General features: G+C 46.6%; 1 protein-coding gene across 2 annotated transcripts in view; it reads right to left on the bottom strand.

Annotated features, from left to right (window-relative positions):
• The window catches only part of PRDM2 (PR/SET domain 2), a 103625-nt gene that overhangs the window by 72147 nt on the left and 11173 nt on the right, over positions 1 to 20305 (bottom strand). For both annotated transcript variants that reach the window (XM_040987939.1, XM_040987940.1), the window contains exons 2-3: positions 16094 to 16211; positions 13817 to 13920 (exon numbers count right to left, since the gene is read on the bottom strand). In XM_040987939.1, the coding sequence (XP_040843873.1) occupies positions 13817 to 13920; positions 16094 to 16211 (222 nt within the window). The remainder of the gene's footprint in view (positions 1 to 13816; positions 13921 to 16093; positions 16212 to 20305) is intronic.

Here is a 20305-nt window from a genome sequence, read left to right as displayed (position 1 = left end):
TCAGAAAATCTACCACCACCACCCAAACACAGCCTGGCTCCCAGCTCACAGACCTTTCCTCTCAGACCCACAGTCACCTGCCTTCACCACACCTTTCCTGAAGAACAAGCTCCCACTCTGCTCAGGGTGAGCATGCCCCTCCATGGGCACACCGGTTCCCCAGGCCAGCGAGTGCCCGGTGTGGCCTCTGCCTTCCTGGGCACTCCCACTGCTCTCTTCTTCTGGGAGCTTGGGCTGTAATGCTGCAGGCTTTATAAGTGAGTTCACGCAATCCTAAGCGGCAGGTTCCTTACTCCCTCTCCTTCAGCACAGGCAAACTTTCCACCTGCTTTGTTGTAGTCAAGATGGCCTCAGCTTCAGGTCGCTCGACTTCTCTGCTCCTCAGTCCCTCTTGACCATTCTAGCAAAACTGGCAAAACCTCTTCTTCCCTGAGCGCCCAGCACACAGCCCTGGGGCTCCTGTAACATGTGGTCTCACCAACTGACCTCCTCCTTGTGTGGCTTCATGCAGCTTCATCCATTATAGCTCCACCATGAAACAGGCTGGCCTTTTCACGTACTGCCTACCTCCAGCACCTTGCCAGTGCCTGGTATAAAGTAAGCTAACAACAACCAACTATGGGATGAATGAAGGAAAATCAGCAGCTGAAGAGCACCCACTGTGTCACAGGCACACACAAACACCAAAGAGTATTTCACTACTGTGTTAGTATCTCCAAGGGATTTAGTTAGTAAGTGGTTAGCAATGGGCATTTGGCTTAATGCTGAAGAAGCCTGCAGCTCATATCGGACTGCCTAGATTCAATGTCCAGCATCAGACTCCAGCTCCCTGCTAAGGCACATGCTAGGAGGGAGCTGGGGCCCTGCCATTCACACGGGACACCTAGATTGAACTGGTTTCTGGCTTCAACCTGGCCCCGCCCTAGCTACTGCAGGCATTTGGTGAATTAATCAGCAGACTAGAGCTCCTACACTTTCTCTGTCTCCCTCTCAATTTAAAAATAAAACAGAATGTTTACAGGCTATTTTTGTCATGTTTGTCAGCATAGCAAAAAAAAAAAAAAAAAAAAGAAAGAAAATGAACTACATAGTCCTGGAACACTGCCCACCGAGAGTCCCTACTTTTTCTTATATAGGCATTACTTCCCCACACCCAGTATATATATTTTTAAACATTTAGTTTTTAATTTGAAAGACAGATTTACAGAGTGTGAGATATTCCACCCACTGGGTCAACCCTCCAAACAGCTGCAACGGCCAGAACTGCTGGGCAGGTCTAAAGCCAGGAGCCTGGAGCTTCTTCTGGATCTCCCACATGCGTGCAGAGTCCAAAGACTTGGGCCATCTTTTGCTGCTTTCCCAGGCACACTAGCAGGGAGCTGGATCAGAAGTGGCACAGCCAGGATCCGAACTGGTGCCCGTAGGGGATGCCCTGTCACAGGGGTTAGGGGGATGCTTCCAGTAGAAACTGCTCCTGGGCTCTGGGTTAGCAAGCCACCTGTGGCTGCAGGGCTTGCTTCCCATCCACATACTGACCAAGGTTAGAGAGCACGGCCCAACACAGATGGACGTCAGCAGCCTAGGCCCCTCCACCTGCCTCAGAGCAGCAGCCTGTGTGGGGACTTCCTGATGCTCAGGTCGACCTAAACTTTGCAGAAAGCAAGGCGTGCCAGGTCCAGCATTCCAGCCAAGCCAGTTCATTTCTGCACAGTTCACTCTGCTTCAAAGGGCTGAAGGAATCTCCTAAGTCAGACTGACCCATATGGAGAAAATACTGATTTGTTTTTTTAAAGATAAACATTTTTTATATAGATGAAAAAGTAATTAACCACAGAGGAATATACATTCACAAAACCTCATAAAAATACATATATATATGAAGACAGACAGAGTCAAAATGGCAGTTAAACCACTCCTTGGGGAGCCCATATCCCGTAAGGGAGTATCTTGTTTGAATCCCAACCACTAGGCTTCAGATGGAGCTTCTTGCCAGTTGTTGGCAGTCTCGGGAGGAATTTGGGACGACAGCTCAGATTCTTCGGTCCCTGACTGGCGTCCAGGCTCCTAGCTCAGTCGAGCCCTGCTGCGGGCATTGATTCAGAGTGAGCCAGAAGATGGAGGGTCCCTCTCTCTGACTCATTCTCTCTGCCTTTCAAATGGACCAAAAATAACTGCTTAAATACTCGGCTTAACTAAAAAAACAATTTCAAATTAAATCTACTTTTACCTACTAAAATAGAAAAAAAAAAAAAAGCAGTCAGTTAAGAAAAAAAAATAGGAAAGGGTGTGGGAAACAAGACTTTCCACATATACTGTAATCAGAGAACAAATCAGCATACATTTTTCAGATGAAATTTAGCAGAATTTGACCAAGGAAGTCTCTAACCCATGTGTATACTTTAGCCAGTTCCTTACAGGGATTTATTCTGATGAGATCACTGGGTAATTACACCTAGATGTGTGGACCAAGATGTTCACAGAAGTGGGGTTTACCCCAGTCCTGATCCATGTCTGAACGGAAACAACACAGGGCCAGCCCAGTAAATGATAGCCTGTCCAGGCAGCACCGAGCAAGACGCTGGCAAGTACTGCCGTGTGCGCCAGCCACCCACACTGCTGCCCGGGAGGCCTTGTATCTTCTGCAACATTCTTCGCTATCACTCGAGAATTTTCTTTCTACAATTAGGAGAAAAAGATAGCCAGATGTGAAACACGTTTAAGACATTAAAGATGTTCGTAATGTATGGATGACTCACAAAGCTATTTATAGAAAGGATGGGAATGATATCATTTTGCTTCACACACAGGAATATTAAAAAGAAACACAATCTGAAAGTAAATAGGCAGAACTGTCAACAATCCTTTTCTCTAAGAAGTAAGGTAATCTGGAATGCTTTTCCCTTTACTTAGCTGAACCTCCCACTTCCTTGCACTGATGTAGGATAATCCACAGCAAACAAAGCACGTTGCTGTGAGAGCAGTTAGTCTTTGGAGCGAAAACTGAAGTTGGGATGACGGCAGCCACGGTCGGCTGAAGTACCATGCCCTCCCCATCACATGTGCGCACCTTCTGCAAAGCACATTGCTTCCTCATCTTCACCCTGAGTGTAATCTAAATCCAGGAACTCAGATGGAAATGTGACTTAGCACAAGTCCCTTCATAGGCTGTCTAACCTTGGTTTCTAATCAAATTAATTTCAGAGACATACAGAACTTTCTCCAAATGTGACAACATTTTGGATATTACAAGAAAATTTATGGGGCCTGGCGGCGTGGCCTAGCTGCTAAAGTCCTAGCCTTGAATACACCAGGATCCCATATGGGCACCGGTTCTAATCCCGGCAGTTCCACTTCCCATCCAGCTCCCTGCTTGTGGCCTGGGAAAGCAGTCAAGGACAGCCCAAAGCCTTGGGACCCTGCACCCATGGGAGACCTGGAAGAGCTGCTGATCGGCGCAGCTCCGGTCATTGCGGTCACTTGGGAAGTGAATCATCGGACAGAAGATCTTCCTCTCTGTCTCTCCTCCTCTCTCTATATATATGACTTTGCAATAAAAATAAATAAATCTTTTTTAAAAAGAAAATTTACCACAAAGGTTCCATACACACAGTTGCCATGGCAGAGGAGAGCCAGAGACGAGCCAGTCACAACCTTCCCCTTTGAAATGATGCACAGGCAGCTGAGCCTCTGACCTGAGCACAACCCTGAGCACACGGAGCAATCCATCTGGAGCCCTTCAGGAGGGTCAAGCAATGCTCAGTCACTGTCGCTGGGTCAAGGCCTGCCTCATGGCCAAGGATGGATGGTGCCCACACAGTGCCATAAGATCACTTTCAGCGAACTCACTTTCAGATTCCAAGTCCACATTTGGGACAGAAAGAGCTGTGAAACAAGTCCCGCCCCGCTGAGCACTGGGCAGGTGCCTGATCTCTGTCTCAATTAGCCTAAGGATCTACAACGTGACTTTGAAATATTATTAGGCCCATTTCAAAAAAGAGGAAGCCTAGAAAAGGTACAGAGCTTTAGTAAGAGTCCAGTCACCAAAACTGGAACCAGGATCCAAATCTGGGCCCCTCGTTTCCGCCATCACTGACGTGAGAGCAGCAGCCCGAGTGGAGGAGCAGGTTCGGGCTGGCGAGCTGTCTACGCCTGAGCTGCCTTCTGTCTCTACCACTACCTAGAAACTGTGCATAACTCCTGGCCAAACCGAACGCAGTCTCAACACCCACTTCCCACTCAAGTTAGCCAAGTTGTTTTGAAATGGTTCTGAAGTAATCTAAATTAAATTTGTAGCACGTATGACCATGTAAATACGCATTCAAAATGAAATCTTCAAGCCTCATGGACAAAAGTATGCAAAGAACCAACAAAACTGGGGGAGATGTCATAGCACAGTGGGTCAAGCTTCCACTCGGATACTTTTATCCCACGTCAGAGTGCCAGTTCCAGTCCCGGCTATTCCGCTCTCAGCTCAGCTCTCTGCTAACGTGTCTGAGAAGTGGCAGGTGATGGTTCATGTCCTTGGCTCCCTGCGAACTATGTGTCAGACCGAGATGGAGCTCCAGGCTCCTAGACTGGCTCCTGGGCTTGGCATGCCCTAAACTCAACAGCTGTGAGCATGTGGGAAGTGAACCCACAGATGGAAGATTCTTCCCTCTCTCTCACTTGCCTTTGTCCTATCCTCTCTGTCCTTCAACCTTTAAAATAAACTGACAAATAAATTAAAATGTGAGACTCATTCTCCGTGCCAGGACTACCTGGAGCAGGTGGCACGCTGGCTCTGTGCTCTCTCAAGACCTCTCTCCCAGTGCTGCTCACAGTCAACAGTGAGGCCGAAGTAGCGCTTTCTGGAAGAAGGGTCTGCAAAATGAGCAGCTTGGCCTTTGTGCTTTGACTGCAATTTTAACTTAGAAATTATTTAACTTACACGATCTGAGAAAGCAAGGAATGCTAGACTTGTTAGTATTTAATCATAATAGTGCTGACTGACTCAAAACGTTTCCACTTCTTTAGAACCTTATATTACATAAATGTCTTCCATTTACACGGAGACGGATTTCTGATACATGATTCTCTATCCTTCCTCCTTCTGATGCACATATGTCTCAGTGCACAAAAACACAGAAGCGGTAAACTAGCAGTTTTCAGTGATAGGCATAGGTATTTTAAAACTAGTAAAAAAAAAAAAAGAGGGAAAAAAAAAAAAACCCAACACTGGGAAAGTGTTGAAAGTCTAGAAAGAAAGGAGGACAAATCCTGTCAAAGCTTGAAATACGTCTAATTTCTTGACTTAATGTTTCTATTTCTAAAAATTCAGAAGGGAGTTTCATAAAGTTTATGGGAGGCTGGTGTTGTGGCATAACAAAGTCACTGCCTGCCTGTGATGCCAACATCCCATAAAGGTACCACTTTGTGTCCCAGGAACTTTACTTCCACCAGTGCCCTAATAGCATGAGAAAAGTAGCAGAAGATGACCTAATTCCTTGCCCCTTTTTCTCTCTCTCACTTCTCTCTCTGTCATTCCCCCTCTCTCTGTAACTCTACCTTTCAAATAACTAGATCTTGAAAGAGAATTTTATGGGGCCAAGTGCAATAGCCTAGTGGCTAAAGTCCTCTAGCCTTGCATGAGCCAGAATCCCATATGGGCACTGGTTCTGGTCCCAGCTGCTGCACTTCCCACCCAGCTCCCTGCTTGTGGCCTGGGAAAGCAGCAGAAAAAGACAGCCCAAAGCCTTGGGACCCTGTACCCATGTAAGAGACCCAGAAGAGGTTCTAGGATCCTGGCTTCAGGTTGGCTCAGCTCTGGCCGTTGGGGCCTCTTGGGGAATGAATCAGCAGATGAAAGATCTTCCTCTCTGTCTCTCCTCTCTGGATATCTGACTTTCCAATTAAAAAAAAAAAAACTAAAAAAGTTGTGACTGCTTACGTTAAATTTTAAAAAAAATGAAAGAATTGTATGGAAAATGGAACTACAAATTGTTTTGGTATAAGTACATTTGAATGTATTCATATGAGGGGGTATAAGTTTATGGAAAATAAATAAATATAATTTAAAAAGCAATATTCTAATTAAAATTTTTCTCTTCTATTTTTAATTTTTTTAATTTTTAAACTTTTTATATTTTTATTGGAACATCAGATATACAGAGAGGAAGAAAGATCTTCCACCCGCTGGTTCACTCCCCAAGTGGCCACAACAGCCAGAGCTGTTTCAAAGCCAGGAGCCAGGAGCCTCCTCCAGGTCTCTCACACAGATGCAGGGTCCCAAGACTTTCGGTCATCCTCAACTGCTTCCCCAGGTCACAACCAGGGAGCTAGATTGGAAGTGGAGCATCTGAGACATGAACTGGCACCCATATGGGATCCTAGCGAGTGCCAGGCAAGGAATTTAGCCACTGGCCTATCACGCTGGCCCTATTTTTAATTTTATGATACAATTGCATAGCTCCTGGATTTCCCTTACTTCTCCCCAAATTCCTTCCCCATACTTATTTTCCCTATATTATTACAATAATCTAGTCCTTCATAAGCAGCCATAAGTCCATCATTTTGCTATTTAAGTATATCCTGACATTGTAAGTATGGATAATGGCAGACAGCCCAGTATCCTATTGTCAAGATATATCTACCAGTTTCACTGGGAATCCAGCTTTGATTTGGAATTAGAGATGCATATTGCATTGTACCTTTAATTCTGGATATAATAGTTCCTATTACACAATGCTAATTAAAAAAATTAACTTCAATTCCACAATCTCTCTAAAGTTCTCATATCTCAAAAAGGACAATCAGACAAGTTGACACTTATGTATGTAAAGTGAGCTTTATACTTTGAAGAATTATTATTAATAATCATGATAAAACTACTGAAATATCCAACCGAGGCCTGGCAAACAATGGAATTCTATGAAGCCATATGGAAGGATGACGTAAAAACGTAGTTAGAACAGATACTCTCAGACTGCACACATTACTTCACATGGTAGATGTACTAGTGCAGGTGACAGAGGAGAAAAAGGCAGAGACGATGAGTTCACAGCATGTTCATGAAGATGACAAAGGCACTTCCAGTGGTTATGCCCAGACGGTAGGCGTTTACATGATCCTGAAATTTCTTGTTCATGTGTTTGTATATAAATAATATTACTCTAAATAAGTATATATTACTTGGAAACTTTTTAAGAGATGTGTGAGAATTTGGCTGGGTCGAAAGGAGCCTCCTGCAGAATGGCTGCTGTAAGGGGTGCACCAACCAGGCTGAACCCAACGTTGGGGACTCAGTCCATGGTCACTGCTGACAGTGGTGACCAAGTCCTAGGCTTTGGGCATTGGCGCCAGGATCTGCCTGCTGGCCGCCCAGTGGCAAGCTCTGGGATCTTTAGAGTATGTAATTGCTGCCTAGGGACATCCATGGATAAGGCCAGTGTGAGTGTAGGTGATAGATGAATCCTGGGTGATTCTCAGCAATGGGGTCATGGAACTTTCTGGCAAGTGTGGGGACTGAGACCTGGTGGTTTGGAAGGAAGAGGCCATAGGATCTATTGGGCCAGACTGATTCACCAGCCCACAGGGGAATCTGAGACAGGGCTGTTAGTCTAGAGCATCACTGACTGCCAGTCCACACGAAAGCTATGTCTGGGGGGCCTGTCTGGCAGGGCTAGCTACCAGTACCTGACTGATTGGTGGAACAGGGGATAGGTGACATTAGGCAGGATCAAGGCACTAATTGGCATGAGAGAGAACCAGGTGCAGGAGTAGCTTCTGTGGGGCAAATGTGGGCCCAACCTTGTGGAAATACAAATCCTGCTGGTTAGCTCACAAGTTTGGGTGGTGATGGCTGAGCTAGGTGTGACCAGGGAACCCTGCCACCACTTACGGGTAAAGGAACCGACAACAGTCTGGGCAGGTCAAGGCAGTAGCACCCAAATGTGCATCCTAAAACAGGATGTGGGGTGGGCCAAGCTGCAACTGGAAGGGGGCGGACCGGGCAGGGCCAAGCAAACCTTAACTCACAAGGAAGAACAGAAATCAAGATGGAGCACAGGGCATGCCGAGCTAGGATCTTACACCGACTGGTCTGCATGAGCCAGGGATACTAGGTCACAGCATCAAAGGCAAAGGCTGACACAGGTGAGGGACTAAGCCAACTGGGTCAGAGCAACCACTGGCATGCATGTTATCTAGGGCTGGGAATAGACCTGGTTCAGGAGTTGTGAAAGTATACCCTGGCTGGGTTAGGGTTCCCACTGGTGAGTGCGGGGGCCAGAGTGGGGGCTGTGTTCTGGTCTGGATATTTCTTCAATCTCTCTTGGCACAAGTGTGAACTGGGGCTGGGTGCACCTAACTGGGCTAGACTCCAGCACCATCTGGGGCTCTGGAGAACCTGGTTAGATGCAGGACGGACTAGGCTAGGTCTCTGCCCCTACTGAGCCATGTGTGAGCAGTGTCTGGGTATGGACCAGCCTTGGATGGGCTGAAACATCCAATAGTAAGAACCAAAATGGATTGAATACCAGCAAGGAAAGGCCACTGTTCCTACCAGGACAGGAGGTGGACTAAGTAGGGCTGGTCCATGGACCCACTAGTATGTGCAAGATCTGGTATAGGGAGAGGTTCTGATAGATGAGCTTGGGAAACTCATCTGTCGGGACATAGTCCCTGCAAGTGAGCACAAGAACCACGATAGGGAGCAACCCAAAGCAGGCAAGAGAAAAATACCCACTGTCTTACATTTGACATAGGTCAGAGGCAGACCAGGTTGAACCACTTCACATCAACCGCTGGAGAAACCGAGCACCAGAACAGAGTGTGGGTCAGGCCAGGTTCGGTTGCAACACATACCGGTGCACATTACAGAAAGCCAAGGCGAGGTGAGCCGTACCAGATGTGGACGCAGCACCCAAATGGCACACATGAGAACCAGTGAGTGAGGGGGCAAAGCTGGCACGGGGAATGTGGGCTCCCCTGCTCGACAGCTACTCCCACTGGAGAGTGTGAGCTGGGATGGGGGCAGACCAGATCAGCCAGGGCTACAACACCTGTAGGCCTCAAGTGAGCTAGATCAGGCAAAAGCCAGGTTGGGCTGACAATTCTGACTGGTGCAAGCATAAATTAGAGTGGGTGAGGGCTGGCTGGGCTTTGCCACAGCATCAGTTGTTAGCGGCTGGCACTGGGGGCTAAATCTGTCAGGTTAAACTCCAGAACCACCTAGAGAGTGCATAATCCAGGAGTGGGAGTGGCCTAGCAGGGAAATAATGGGCTCCTCCCTCTTGGGTTACCACTCCCACTGGAGAGCATGAAAACCAGGACAGGGGCAGGGGTGGCTAGACAGAAAGGCTCCTGCTAGTATGTGTGTGGACTAGATAGTAGGGCTGGTTGGGTTGAACTAGGCTTCAATGCCCATTGACATGCACGAAAGCTAAATGGGATGTGGGGCAGACTGAACAAGTCTGTGGTATATACTGGCATGCATGGGAACCAGGGTAGAGGGCAGGCCTGGTGGGGGTTATGGGGAGTTGACCTGACTAGGCTGCAGCTACCACTGGTTTGCATGAGGGCTAATTATGAGGTGGGCAGGATTGGGTTGGACTGCAACACCCATCAGTTCACGTGGAAACAGAACTGGAAACAGGGCTGGAAACAGAACTGACCCAGCAATTGACAATGACCAGAATGTTCATAAGCTGAATAGGGCGACAGATGGTGCTGGACCCTGTACTGGGGAGCACACACAAGAATCAGATCTGGCCCAAATCCTGTCTTACAAGATCCAAGGTCATTGGAACGACAACCAGGAGCACTGAGTGGTCTCCAAAAACAGAACAGTAAACTTCCTTCGGGACTAGGGAGAGGAGCTTTCTCTGGTCCTTGCCTGGTTTCGACTTTGGGTCCCCACCCTCTCTCATAATGACCATCAGGATTGCTCCAGGAACCCCTCAAAACAAACAAACAAACAAATAAACAACAACAAAAAAACCTAGAATAGATAGAGAACAGCAAGGAAAGCTTAGAAACAGACAGGAAACGGGCAGTGGGAATGTACTTATAACTCACTGGGTGGGACACAAAGATTAGTTACTCCTCACTAGGGTATTGAAGATTTCTCTGCACACCCCTCCTAAAACTGTTCACCTAAACTGCTGACATATGTCTTGTTAGAGTTATAGAGTTAGACTATCCGAAAAACAGCCAGGTTCTGCAAAATCATGCTTCAACACTATAAACTGCTAAATACTAAAATGAAAATAGACATGAGACAGCTGAATAGTAATCTATAGCCATTTTAATGTGTATAGAACCCGGTTGTATATAAACTAATAATTGAAATGTCAATGTAGAAGTCATAGGATGTGGTTCAGAACTTGCACTCTTTTTTTTTTCTCTTTTAACATGTTGGTTACTCAATACCATGTCAGCTAATTCCATTACGTTATAAATTGTTACTGATGTAATGTCAGGGCTTTTAATTGATTGGGGTGATACTCTGCCGGCTCTATCTTCAGACCAGAGATGGTCTCCCCAAGAAACCGTTGAACTTATCTGGACAATAAGATGCTGGACTCTATGCTTTGTAGATGCTTGCAATGAAAGAACCTCAACTGAATCTGAACTGTGGTAATGCAACAAGGTGGAGGAATCCACCATGGGGGGGGGCGGGTTTTGGGGAGGGGAGGGGGAATCCCAGTGCCTATAAAACTGTGTCACATAATGCAATGTAACCAATAATAATAACAATAATAATAATAATAAAAAGAATCAGGTTTGGGATCACCTCAGACGAAGTTTCTTTGGAGATTCCTCCAACTGAACTGCTGTTCTCAGAATCCCAACCATGAAGAGACTAAGTCAGCCAGTGGATTCTGAGATTTCATCGTGCTTGGAACGGTGAAATTGGCAGCAATTAGAACTGTTGAACTATCAAAACTGCTTGATCAGGATCCTCAGAGCATGCCTCACATCGGGGACCGGGGATGGGTGGGAGGCTGGGTGGGGTTTCTCCCTTTGTTTCTCCCCTGACCCCAGATACAGAAAAAAAAGGTATTAGTGTCGAAACAATGGTCTTACCCACTTTCCTGTAACCCTTGACCCTTTCTGTCCTAATCAACTATGTAAGATTATCAAAATTAAAAAAAAATCAAAACAGAACATAAATAAAAAGGTAAAAGATCTCTACACCAAAAACTATAATATTGCTGAAAAAATTGGGAGCTGGCATTGTGGTGTAGTGGTTAAACCACTACCTACGATACAGGCATCCCACACAGGTGCCAATTCGAGTCCGGACTCTCCCACAAAAGACAGAGAGAGAGAGAGAGAGAGAAAGAGAGAGACAGAGAGAGAGAATTTGTGAGAATCTACAAGAAAACACCAAAAATAACTGATGAAAACTAGATCGTTTGGGTGACCAGGATGGATCAGCACAGGTTTGTGGATTACACAGAACTCATCCCTCTGATGCAAGATTCTGAGAAGGCTGGGCTGTACCAGGGAAGGAACAGCTACATGGAAAGCGTTACTGTCTTTCACAAAGCAATTACTGCAGACAGGAAACACTGTAGAGTGGGTGAGGCTGTCAGCTAGGAGGAGGCCTGCAGCCCTCACAGAATGCTGCTTGGAGTCTTGGCTTCTCCACTTTGGATCCAGTCTCCCGCTAATGGATCTTGGGAGGCAACTGACAAAGTCAAAGCACTTGAGACCCTGCACTCACATGCAAGGACCAGCACTGTGCGTGGGGCCCGGCTTTGGCCTGCCCCAGCCCCTGGGCATCTGCGGAGAGAACCAGCACACGCTCAGTGTGCCCTCTCTTTTACTCCTGCTCTGTCACTTGCCTTCTTGCAGCATTCCGATGGATGAAGACCAGGATGCAATAAATTAATGACATACTTAATGCTAACGGATTTTAATTTTCCTCTTTAGGAGAAATGTGTACTTTATGACTTCTGTACTCTGCCATACATACAATTCGACTGATTGAATGATTGATCCACAACTATTCTGAGATGTGGAATTTTGTTCTAACTACAGGAAGTAAGAATCAACTCTGACAGCAACTGAACCTTTAAGGCTGACTAAAAAGAACAACACCATAAGCATCCGTAAACTGTAGCAATGTATGTGAATGTGTAAGTTACGTGTGGATATGTACTACAGCACATATAGTATAATCTTTCTACATATGAGTGTGTGTTTCTGTGTGGGAAGAAACAGAGTGGAAAATCAAGCCCATGACATAGTTTCAAATTATAATTTTTCAACAAGCTATTATGAAACCATACAATGCATACATTTCAATGTGACAAGCTTAATTGACTCTAGATGCTATGAATAATTTATACAATATTCTCAGCAACGCTCAATGACTATGCTGGACAAAGCACAGATTTAGGCAGTACAGATTTAGCTTTATTATTAATGGTATTTGGCCAAGCTCAGCATTAACCACACGGAACTATAGTAAGCATTATCTGGTCACTTGACATTACTATACCAAGATTAGTGCTAACCGGATAGAAAACATTATTTACTTTTCTTGGGAAACTTGCGGAATCAAAAAATGCTGTTTATTTTGGAACATAATTTTGTGGTTACGACACTTTCAACGATGCAGGCATTCTGTTCAGTAATTTCCATCACCTTTTCCTACAAATACAGAGCCCTTTCTCTTCAAAAGCAGCTAAGTGACATAATACAACGCAATGGTCCCCCTGGTAAATCCTCAATTCCTAAAGCCCCCTGGATTACTAGTAAGTTACAAGAAACAGAAGTTCCTAATTACTATAAGCCTAACATTTTCAGGTTAAGAAATACAGGACCGAGCACTGACAAAAATAGCAATGTCAGTGCAACATACAAGCACCCCAGAACTCCCTGATGGAGAGAACCCTGCACTGCCTGGCCACGTTTGATTTTTAGGCTTTTCTATGCTAACGTGCGAAGGGCAGATGGAAGTTCATTTAAGGTCATCTTACAGGAATGTTCTTCCTTTAGAGGGCCACACCTCGGAGTTCCTCTAAGAACACGGGGAACTTGTAGAAGGCACCAACCTCATTGAGCCAGGGATGTCGAAGGGAAGAACATGACTTATTTTCACAACTATCCCAACGAGATATCATTATTAGCACTATTTTTTCAAATTGAGAATTTCACTACCCGGAGGGAGAGGGGCCCTTGCTCAAAGTCACAGAGTGGGAGGCAAGAGCAGAACTCTCCGTGACAGGGGAAGTTTCTTATAGGCTCACAGCTGTCAGAGTGACAGATCCCAGTTCTGCACCTGTGCCCCTCTCTGGTGGGGCCCAGGGAAGGCCAGCTCAGCCCGCTCAACCTCCAAGCGGAGGAGGCCAGGGCCCTGGCCCGTACTGCAGCAGCTTTGGGAGAACATGAAATCCATAGAATGGAAAGCCTCTGAAAATGGAAAGCCCCATGGAAGTATGCCGTGTGCTAAATATATCCAACTCTGAATATTCCACACACAGAGAGACTGCCTCAATCATCACAAGGAAGGGCCTAGCAGTGTCTGCAGCTTCCTTGCTGGCTGAGTAACTGCAAGCGTGAGAGCCAGGCGTCCAAGTCTCAGCTGTGGCGTGAAGCACCATGGACATGGCAACATAAAGATGGACTTGACATTCACTATTGAGGTAGTCACACAGTTTGCAAACACAAAACCATATTTAATAGCAATCTAGGGAAATCCCATGATTTAAAAGAACATATCAAAATGGAGGCTTATTTTAAAATGTCAAATTCTGAGTGAACAAGATAATAATTTCTTCAAACTATTCAGAACTCGAATGAACAAGAAGCCATAATCCACTCTTACCTCCCACATGTACACATTATTCTTAACCTGAGATCTTTTTTTCTTATCACCAACAAATGGCCCAAACTTTTTGCCTTTCAAAATTGGTTTAGTGGCCCAGACACCTAGAAAATAAAACCAACATTTCAATGCATTGTGTTTACCTGAAAGATTAAAAGCATTAAAATCAGCACAGTTTCACAAAATAGTTTAAGAACTAGATTGCCTAAAAGCAAGACGATGTTGTTAAATCCATGAGATAAGGTCAAACCCCACCAGGTTCTCCAGGGGAATTCTACTTTTCCTCTCTATGTGCTTCTGTATTTTCCAGATTATCTATAAACAACCTATTCTATTCTAGTAGTCCATGGCTGGGAAAGAACATGTTACATTTGTATTTAAATTTACATGTAAAACCATCCATACTGAATAATCACAAATATTTGAAAAACACATAGTTGAAGAAAAAAAGTCAGAATGAAGTGAAGTTCAAACAACTTGTAAGCTCCTCATTGCATGTTTCTAGAGACTTCAGCCTGTGTCCAGTGGTCATGAGCTATTTGTAAAGAGCATTAGGAATACTGCTGGGGGGGCCAGCAATGGATCAATTGATCAATTGATCCTATACTGTAAGCGCCTGCCATCCCATATGAGCACCAGCCCGTGTCCCAACTGCACCGCGTCCAATCAGCTCTCTGCTTATGGCCTGGGAAGGCAGCAGAGGATGGTCCAAAAGCCTTGGTATTTTGCATCTGCTTGGGAGACCTGGAGGGGGATCCTGGCTCCTGACTTTGGATCAGCTTAGCTCCAATTATTGCAGCCATGAGGGGAGTGAATTAGCAGATATAAGACCTTCCTCTCTCGGGCCTAGCAGCGTGGCCTAGCAGCTAAAGTCCTCGCCTTGAATGCCCCGGGTGCTGGTTCTAACTCTGGCAGCCCCACTTCCCATCCAGCTCCCTGCCTGTAACCTGGGAAAGCAGTCGAGGACGGCCCAAAGCCTTGGGACCCTGCACCCATGTGGGAGACCCGGAAGAGGTTCCTGGCTCCTGGCTTCGGATCAGCACAGCACCAGCCGTTGCGCTCACTTGGGGAGTGAATCATCGGACAGAAGATCATCTTCTTTGTCTCTCCTCCTCTCTGTATATTTGACTTTGTAATAAAATAAATAAATCTTTAAAAAAAAAGATCTTCCTCTCTCTATCTCTCCCTCTCTCTGTAAATCTACCTTTCCAACTAAAAGAAAGAAAAAAATAATCTTAAAAAAATAAAAAAGGCGGGAGGAGGACAGCTGTGTGAACAAGTGAACAAATATTTCTAAAGGTCTCGTGCTCCCAGTCAGAAAACCCTGTCCTCAACGCAGGAACAACTCGCTTTCCAGAGATGACAATGACCAGAAGATATGCCCAGCCATGGCACTCACAGGACTGCTTCCATTAGTCGTGCACTGACTATAAATTAAACAGGCAAGATGGAACAGCAGCCAGGAATGGGGCAGGTGCCATGTCCCACCCGGAGCCACGGGAACTGGCACGTAGGGTCAGCTGGAATGGTGTCCCTCCCTTCCTGGCCTCCTGCTCCTCATGCAAACACGATGGGATTGAAGACTGGATCAGTCTCATTCAGATTTCAGTAAGCTTGCTCTGAGTTGCATTTGATTACACCACTAACAAACCAATTCAGGTGGGCTATCAAATCAATGCTATTTAGATAAATAATATAAATAAACATGAGAATAATTTTAAAGAAATAAGGAAATGAATTTATTATAAATTTATTCACACACATATCCTTATAAACTGGATTATCAGAAGGACATCTGAAAAAAAAAGGGGGGGGGCACAAATGTGGGATATTCCAAGGCTGTATTTTGACCAAAGGTTTATAATTTATATTCTCAGTCTTCTGTCGAAAGATGAGGCCCCCAAACAAGCCCAAGCACACACAAGCGCACCTTTCATTCAGCAAAACTCCAGCTAGAAGTCGCAGACACTCAGGTGGCATCACCTGTACAGCTCTCTACCAATGGCCCCCGAAATCTTAAAGACAAACTGGAAGGAAAGTACGACCCCCAAACAATGCAACAACTAGAGGAACATGATCAGACGAGCTGTGGGGAGCAGGGAAGGCCACTCCATGGGGCAATGAAGGGTGTGTGTGTGTGTGTGTGTGTCTTCTTTTACAGTAAATGCACAGTCTTCTGGTCAAGGGTCAATCTGCTGCCTACCCTTCATGCCCCCCAGGGAGCCTCGCTGCCACCTGCTCCTCACCACCTGCTGGGCGCCGTGACCACAGACTCACCAATCCGGCTCTTGTCCACGGCAGACGGGCAGAGCCTCACTTCCTCAGGAAGTCCTCGCAACACGTGTTCTGGCACCTCGGCCAGGGACTCCGTGGCTGCCACAGGCTCAGCAGTGTTCTGCAAGTCAGGAAACAGACCGATCAGAGCAAAAGGAAGAAAACCCAAGTTGTGGTTTGTTTTTTGTTTTTTTTTTCTGGTTCAATAAACAAACATGCAGAAAATGTAACCGAAACCGGAAGCTGGCAGATCAGACCAAAAAGCGACGTCAAGCTTCTCACGACTTGCTCTGCTGCTTGCTGACAAGACTCCAAAGAAAACCCCGTGACCTTGGAGCACGTTGGTGATGATCTGTTTTGCTCTAGCCACCTGCAACCATATGCAGACTATGTTCATCTTTAGCACCATAATTCCTTTAAACGCCTGGAAGATTTGGCAGCAAAGTATGGCTCAAGCTCACCTTTAAACCAAAGGCCACCAATAGCAGGTTACCACATTTCAAAAAGAAAAACCAAGAGCGGCATTCAGATGAATGCAGCACACACTGTGGAGGCCACACTGCCCAGGCCCACCCCACCCACACATCCATCCAGCAACCACTCCTGGCTCCACTGCGACTGGACTGTTCTACCCAGGAGTACACTGCATCCTACTGGGAGAAGTGTGGTCTTGCTATCAAGTAACTGACGCGAATGGTCACAGAGACAGCTCAAGGCAGCTACCAGGAAAGGGAGAATTTCACACAACCCCGACAAAAGCACAGGCTGGGATTCATCATCTTAGCACGCGGAGTTATTACTAGATAAGGATGTAGAATGGTAAACGGTGACTGCTGTTTTAGAAGTAACCCTCGAATCAAAGGAAACCAGGTGTCCGGTCCCCTGGGGATATGGCTGTGTGAGCCACAACGTCTCTGAGAATGCCCCAGCATGCTTCATTTCACTGCAAATGGACACATTGCTCAAGGACTTTCAAAGGAAACAACGTAACCAGAGAGCAAACTTTAAGCTAAAGATTAATTTTTCACACAATGAAGCTCTTGTGTTTTTTTCAGAATGGCAGTGCCAAGAGAAGAACGCCATCCGAATGTGTGTACTCCCAGCGTTTCATTTTCCTGTTTGTTTGTTTTAAAGCAATAGGCTGCTTCAAGAGAAAGGAACCCCACAGTCATTGCCAAAGTCTGGGCTGCTTCCAGACAGTATCCTTCATACACCTTCCAAAACACAAGAGAATAAATTCGCTCCAGGTTTTAGAAAGCTCTGAGTTAGCTACGACGCAAAGAAATTGAACATTTTCACTTCTAAATATAACTCCCTTCTACAATTTTAATCTACAAGCTGAATTTTTGAAAATGTAAGTTTTTTTTTCCAAAGTTGGTCTCCTAGGTTACATGATGATTGTTCTGTAGTACTGGTTGAAATGCCAGCAGAGAGAGAGGGGTCCTTTCAGCGCCAGCACAGTTTTCTCGCCCTCTCTGAGTTGTGACCCCAGGACCAGGATTCAGCGTCATTGATTGTCCAGCAGCACCTGCGCAAGCCAGTGCCCTGTGACCTCACCTGACACACCTCCTCAGAACAGGCGCTGCTGCCCATCTTACCTGCTAGGTCAGGGTTACCCCAAAGAGACAGAGGTAAGTCAGTGTCTCCCGCTAAAGTTCCCCCCAACACACAGAGACACAGGAAGAAACCATGCCTTAAGGAAGGGGCCCAAGTGGTTTGTAGCCTGGATTTGAACCCTTGATTATCTGACTCTAGAGTCCCCACATGTAATAACTATGTGGCTTCAGATACAATTCTGCAGGAACCTCAACTGAGAAGAGCCTCTGCCCTAAAACCCCTAGACGCGCTGAGCCACACTGGCGGGAGATGGCACGAGGGGCAGCAAAGGCCACTCCCCCAGGAACTCGCCGAGAGTAAGCTGAGACGCGACATGTGAAGCACGACCTCAGCAGAGCCAACAATTCCTCCGCCACTGCCGACCTGCTTCAGATCAGACCATGATTTGAGATGCAGGTGCCTTCACAGAACAGAAGAGCCCTTCTGCTAAGTTCTTACAGCATCTTCTGATGAACTAAGCTAGGGAGGCCCTCAGCGCACAGCACGCCACTCCGGACTGGCCAGCCCAGCCCCTCCTCCCACCTCCTATCTGTGGAGTCTGAGCACCAGTGGCTCTGGCTGCAAGCAACCTGGGACACTTTTAAAAGTTAGTCACTGAAGAAGCAGAAGCCACAGATGTGCTGGGTGGCCTGCCCTCTCCCTTCCTTATTTCCCTTTGCAGCTCGTACCATGGCCTTTAATAACTATTTGTACAATAATGTGCTGAATGAGTGCCTCCCCTGTGAGACTGCAGAGAAGACAGATGGTGCTGCACTCCCAGCACTCGGCAGTGGATTTGAAATGTCTGTTGTCACGTAGATACTTGAATGGGTACATGATTCCTTGGAAGCTACTTGAAACTTATTTTCAGAAAAGAGAGAGAAAGAAAATGGCAGGATCATTTCTCCACGTGTGCATGGAGTTCTGGAATCGGAGGCAAGCACTCCTTTGGGTGAACATGGGTGCCCCTCAGCAGCTAGGGGGACAGGTCCCTGGAACCCCACAGACACCCACGTGACACGGTCTGTGCGTGAAGCCTGCGCACTGGCACCCTTGGATTCCCCTCTAGAGCCCTCACAGACCTGACACATGGAAACGCAGCATCAACAGCCATCACCGTGTGTTGTTTAGGAAATGACAACAACAAGAAAAGTCTGCACAAGTCCAGTACAGATGCTAATTTTTTTGTTCCAATATTTTCAATTCCTACTTGGCTGAATCCACAGACACAACGTGGATTGGGAGTGCTGACAGACACAAATCTTTTTAAGAAAATGTGATAGGATCTCAAGCCCAGACCAGGGAAATCTTTGCAACAAAAGAACGTTCAAAAGGCCACTTCTAACCATGCTGCCCTGCTCACCCAACCGTGGTGTTATCAGACTAACACAAATTCTACACAGGGGCACACCAGCTCTACCTTAAGGATCACATTTTATCCAGGAGTTGTTTCCTACACTGAGCGTGTCTAAAAGAAACCACTCTGCAGTGGTGCACTGGAATATTCCTGAGTCCCTCCTGGCGGGGGGCTGCGTGACATGCTGAGTGTCCCCCACGCCTACACGTTACTCTAGTGAGGAAGGCAGACAAGCCAAAGGCACACAGGTCTGACAGGCAGGAGAGACATCCAGCAGCAAGGCAAGTACAGGCGGCTGTCGATGCTCAGGGCTGCTGGGATCAGGGGCAGCACGCTGGCAGGGGGCGGGGGACACGTCAGGGAAAGAACACAGAAACATCTCCTGAGATGGGAGGCAGCCCCCTGTGCCCAGGAAGCCGCCCAGCAAAAGCCTCAGTGTGCAGGGCGTGCACATGCGAAGCACGTGAGCTGAGGCGGGAGGCAAGAGGAACAGTCCTTCAGGCCATCGGCTTCTCTCTGCTGCATGTGTGCCCAGGAAGCAGCCCGACCCTGCTTCCTGGGTCTGATCCAGGGGTCCAGGATCCTGCCCTTGGAGGTAACCCGTGCCCTGGCACCTGTCCTAGCTGCCCCCAACCCGACCCTGCTCCTGCCAGGAGGGGTCCAGGATCCCGTCCTTGGAGGTAACCTGTGCCCTGCCATCTGTCCTAGCTGTCCCCAGAAGGAAGGCACTTTCCTACATCAGGGAATTTTATTACTTTTTTAAAGATAATTATTTTTATTTGTTTGAAAGGCACATTGACAAGTGAGACAAAGAGCTTTTCCACTGACTAGTTCATTCCCCAGATGGCCACAACAGCAAAAACTGGACCAGGTCAAAGCCCAAGTCCCCTAAGCGGGGGGCAATGGCCCAAGCACTTGGGCCTCTTGCTGTTTTCCCAGGTGTATTAGCAGGTATCCAGGTTCTAACTGAAGCACTCAGGACACAAACTGGTGCTCATCTGGGATGCCAGTGTCACAGGTGGCAGTTTAACCCACAACACCAGCCTATTAGGGATTTTTAACACCAATCGCTTGGATAAAACTGGGAAATGTTTAAGGATTTCTCTGCATTCCTACACGTACACCTCCATGAGACCTCACCTTTTCATTGCTTAACAAAGCACAATCTCCAAATGTGGTTTTGCACGGATCTCGAACGACAGGCATCGGATTTCATATGTACAGCTTAAGTTAGCTTAATAACTCACTTACTATTAACTATT

Source organism: Ochotona curzoniae, unplaced genomic scaffold (genome assembly GCF_017591425.1).
Source record: "Ochotona curzoniae isolate NIBS_2020 unplaced genomic scaffold, NIBS_Ocur_1.0 contig_4792, whole genome shotgun sequence".
In the NCBI taxonomy this organism is placed as follows: Eukaryota; Metazoa; Chordata; class Mammalia; order Lagomorpha; family Ochotonidae; genus Ochotona; species Ochotona curzoniae.
The sequence above is the reverse complement of the archived record's forward strand: the minus strand, read 5'-3'. Positions and strand labels throughout refer to the sequence as shown.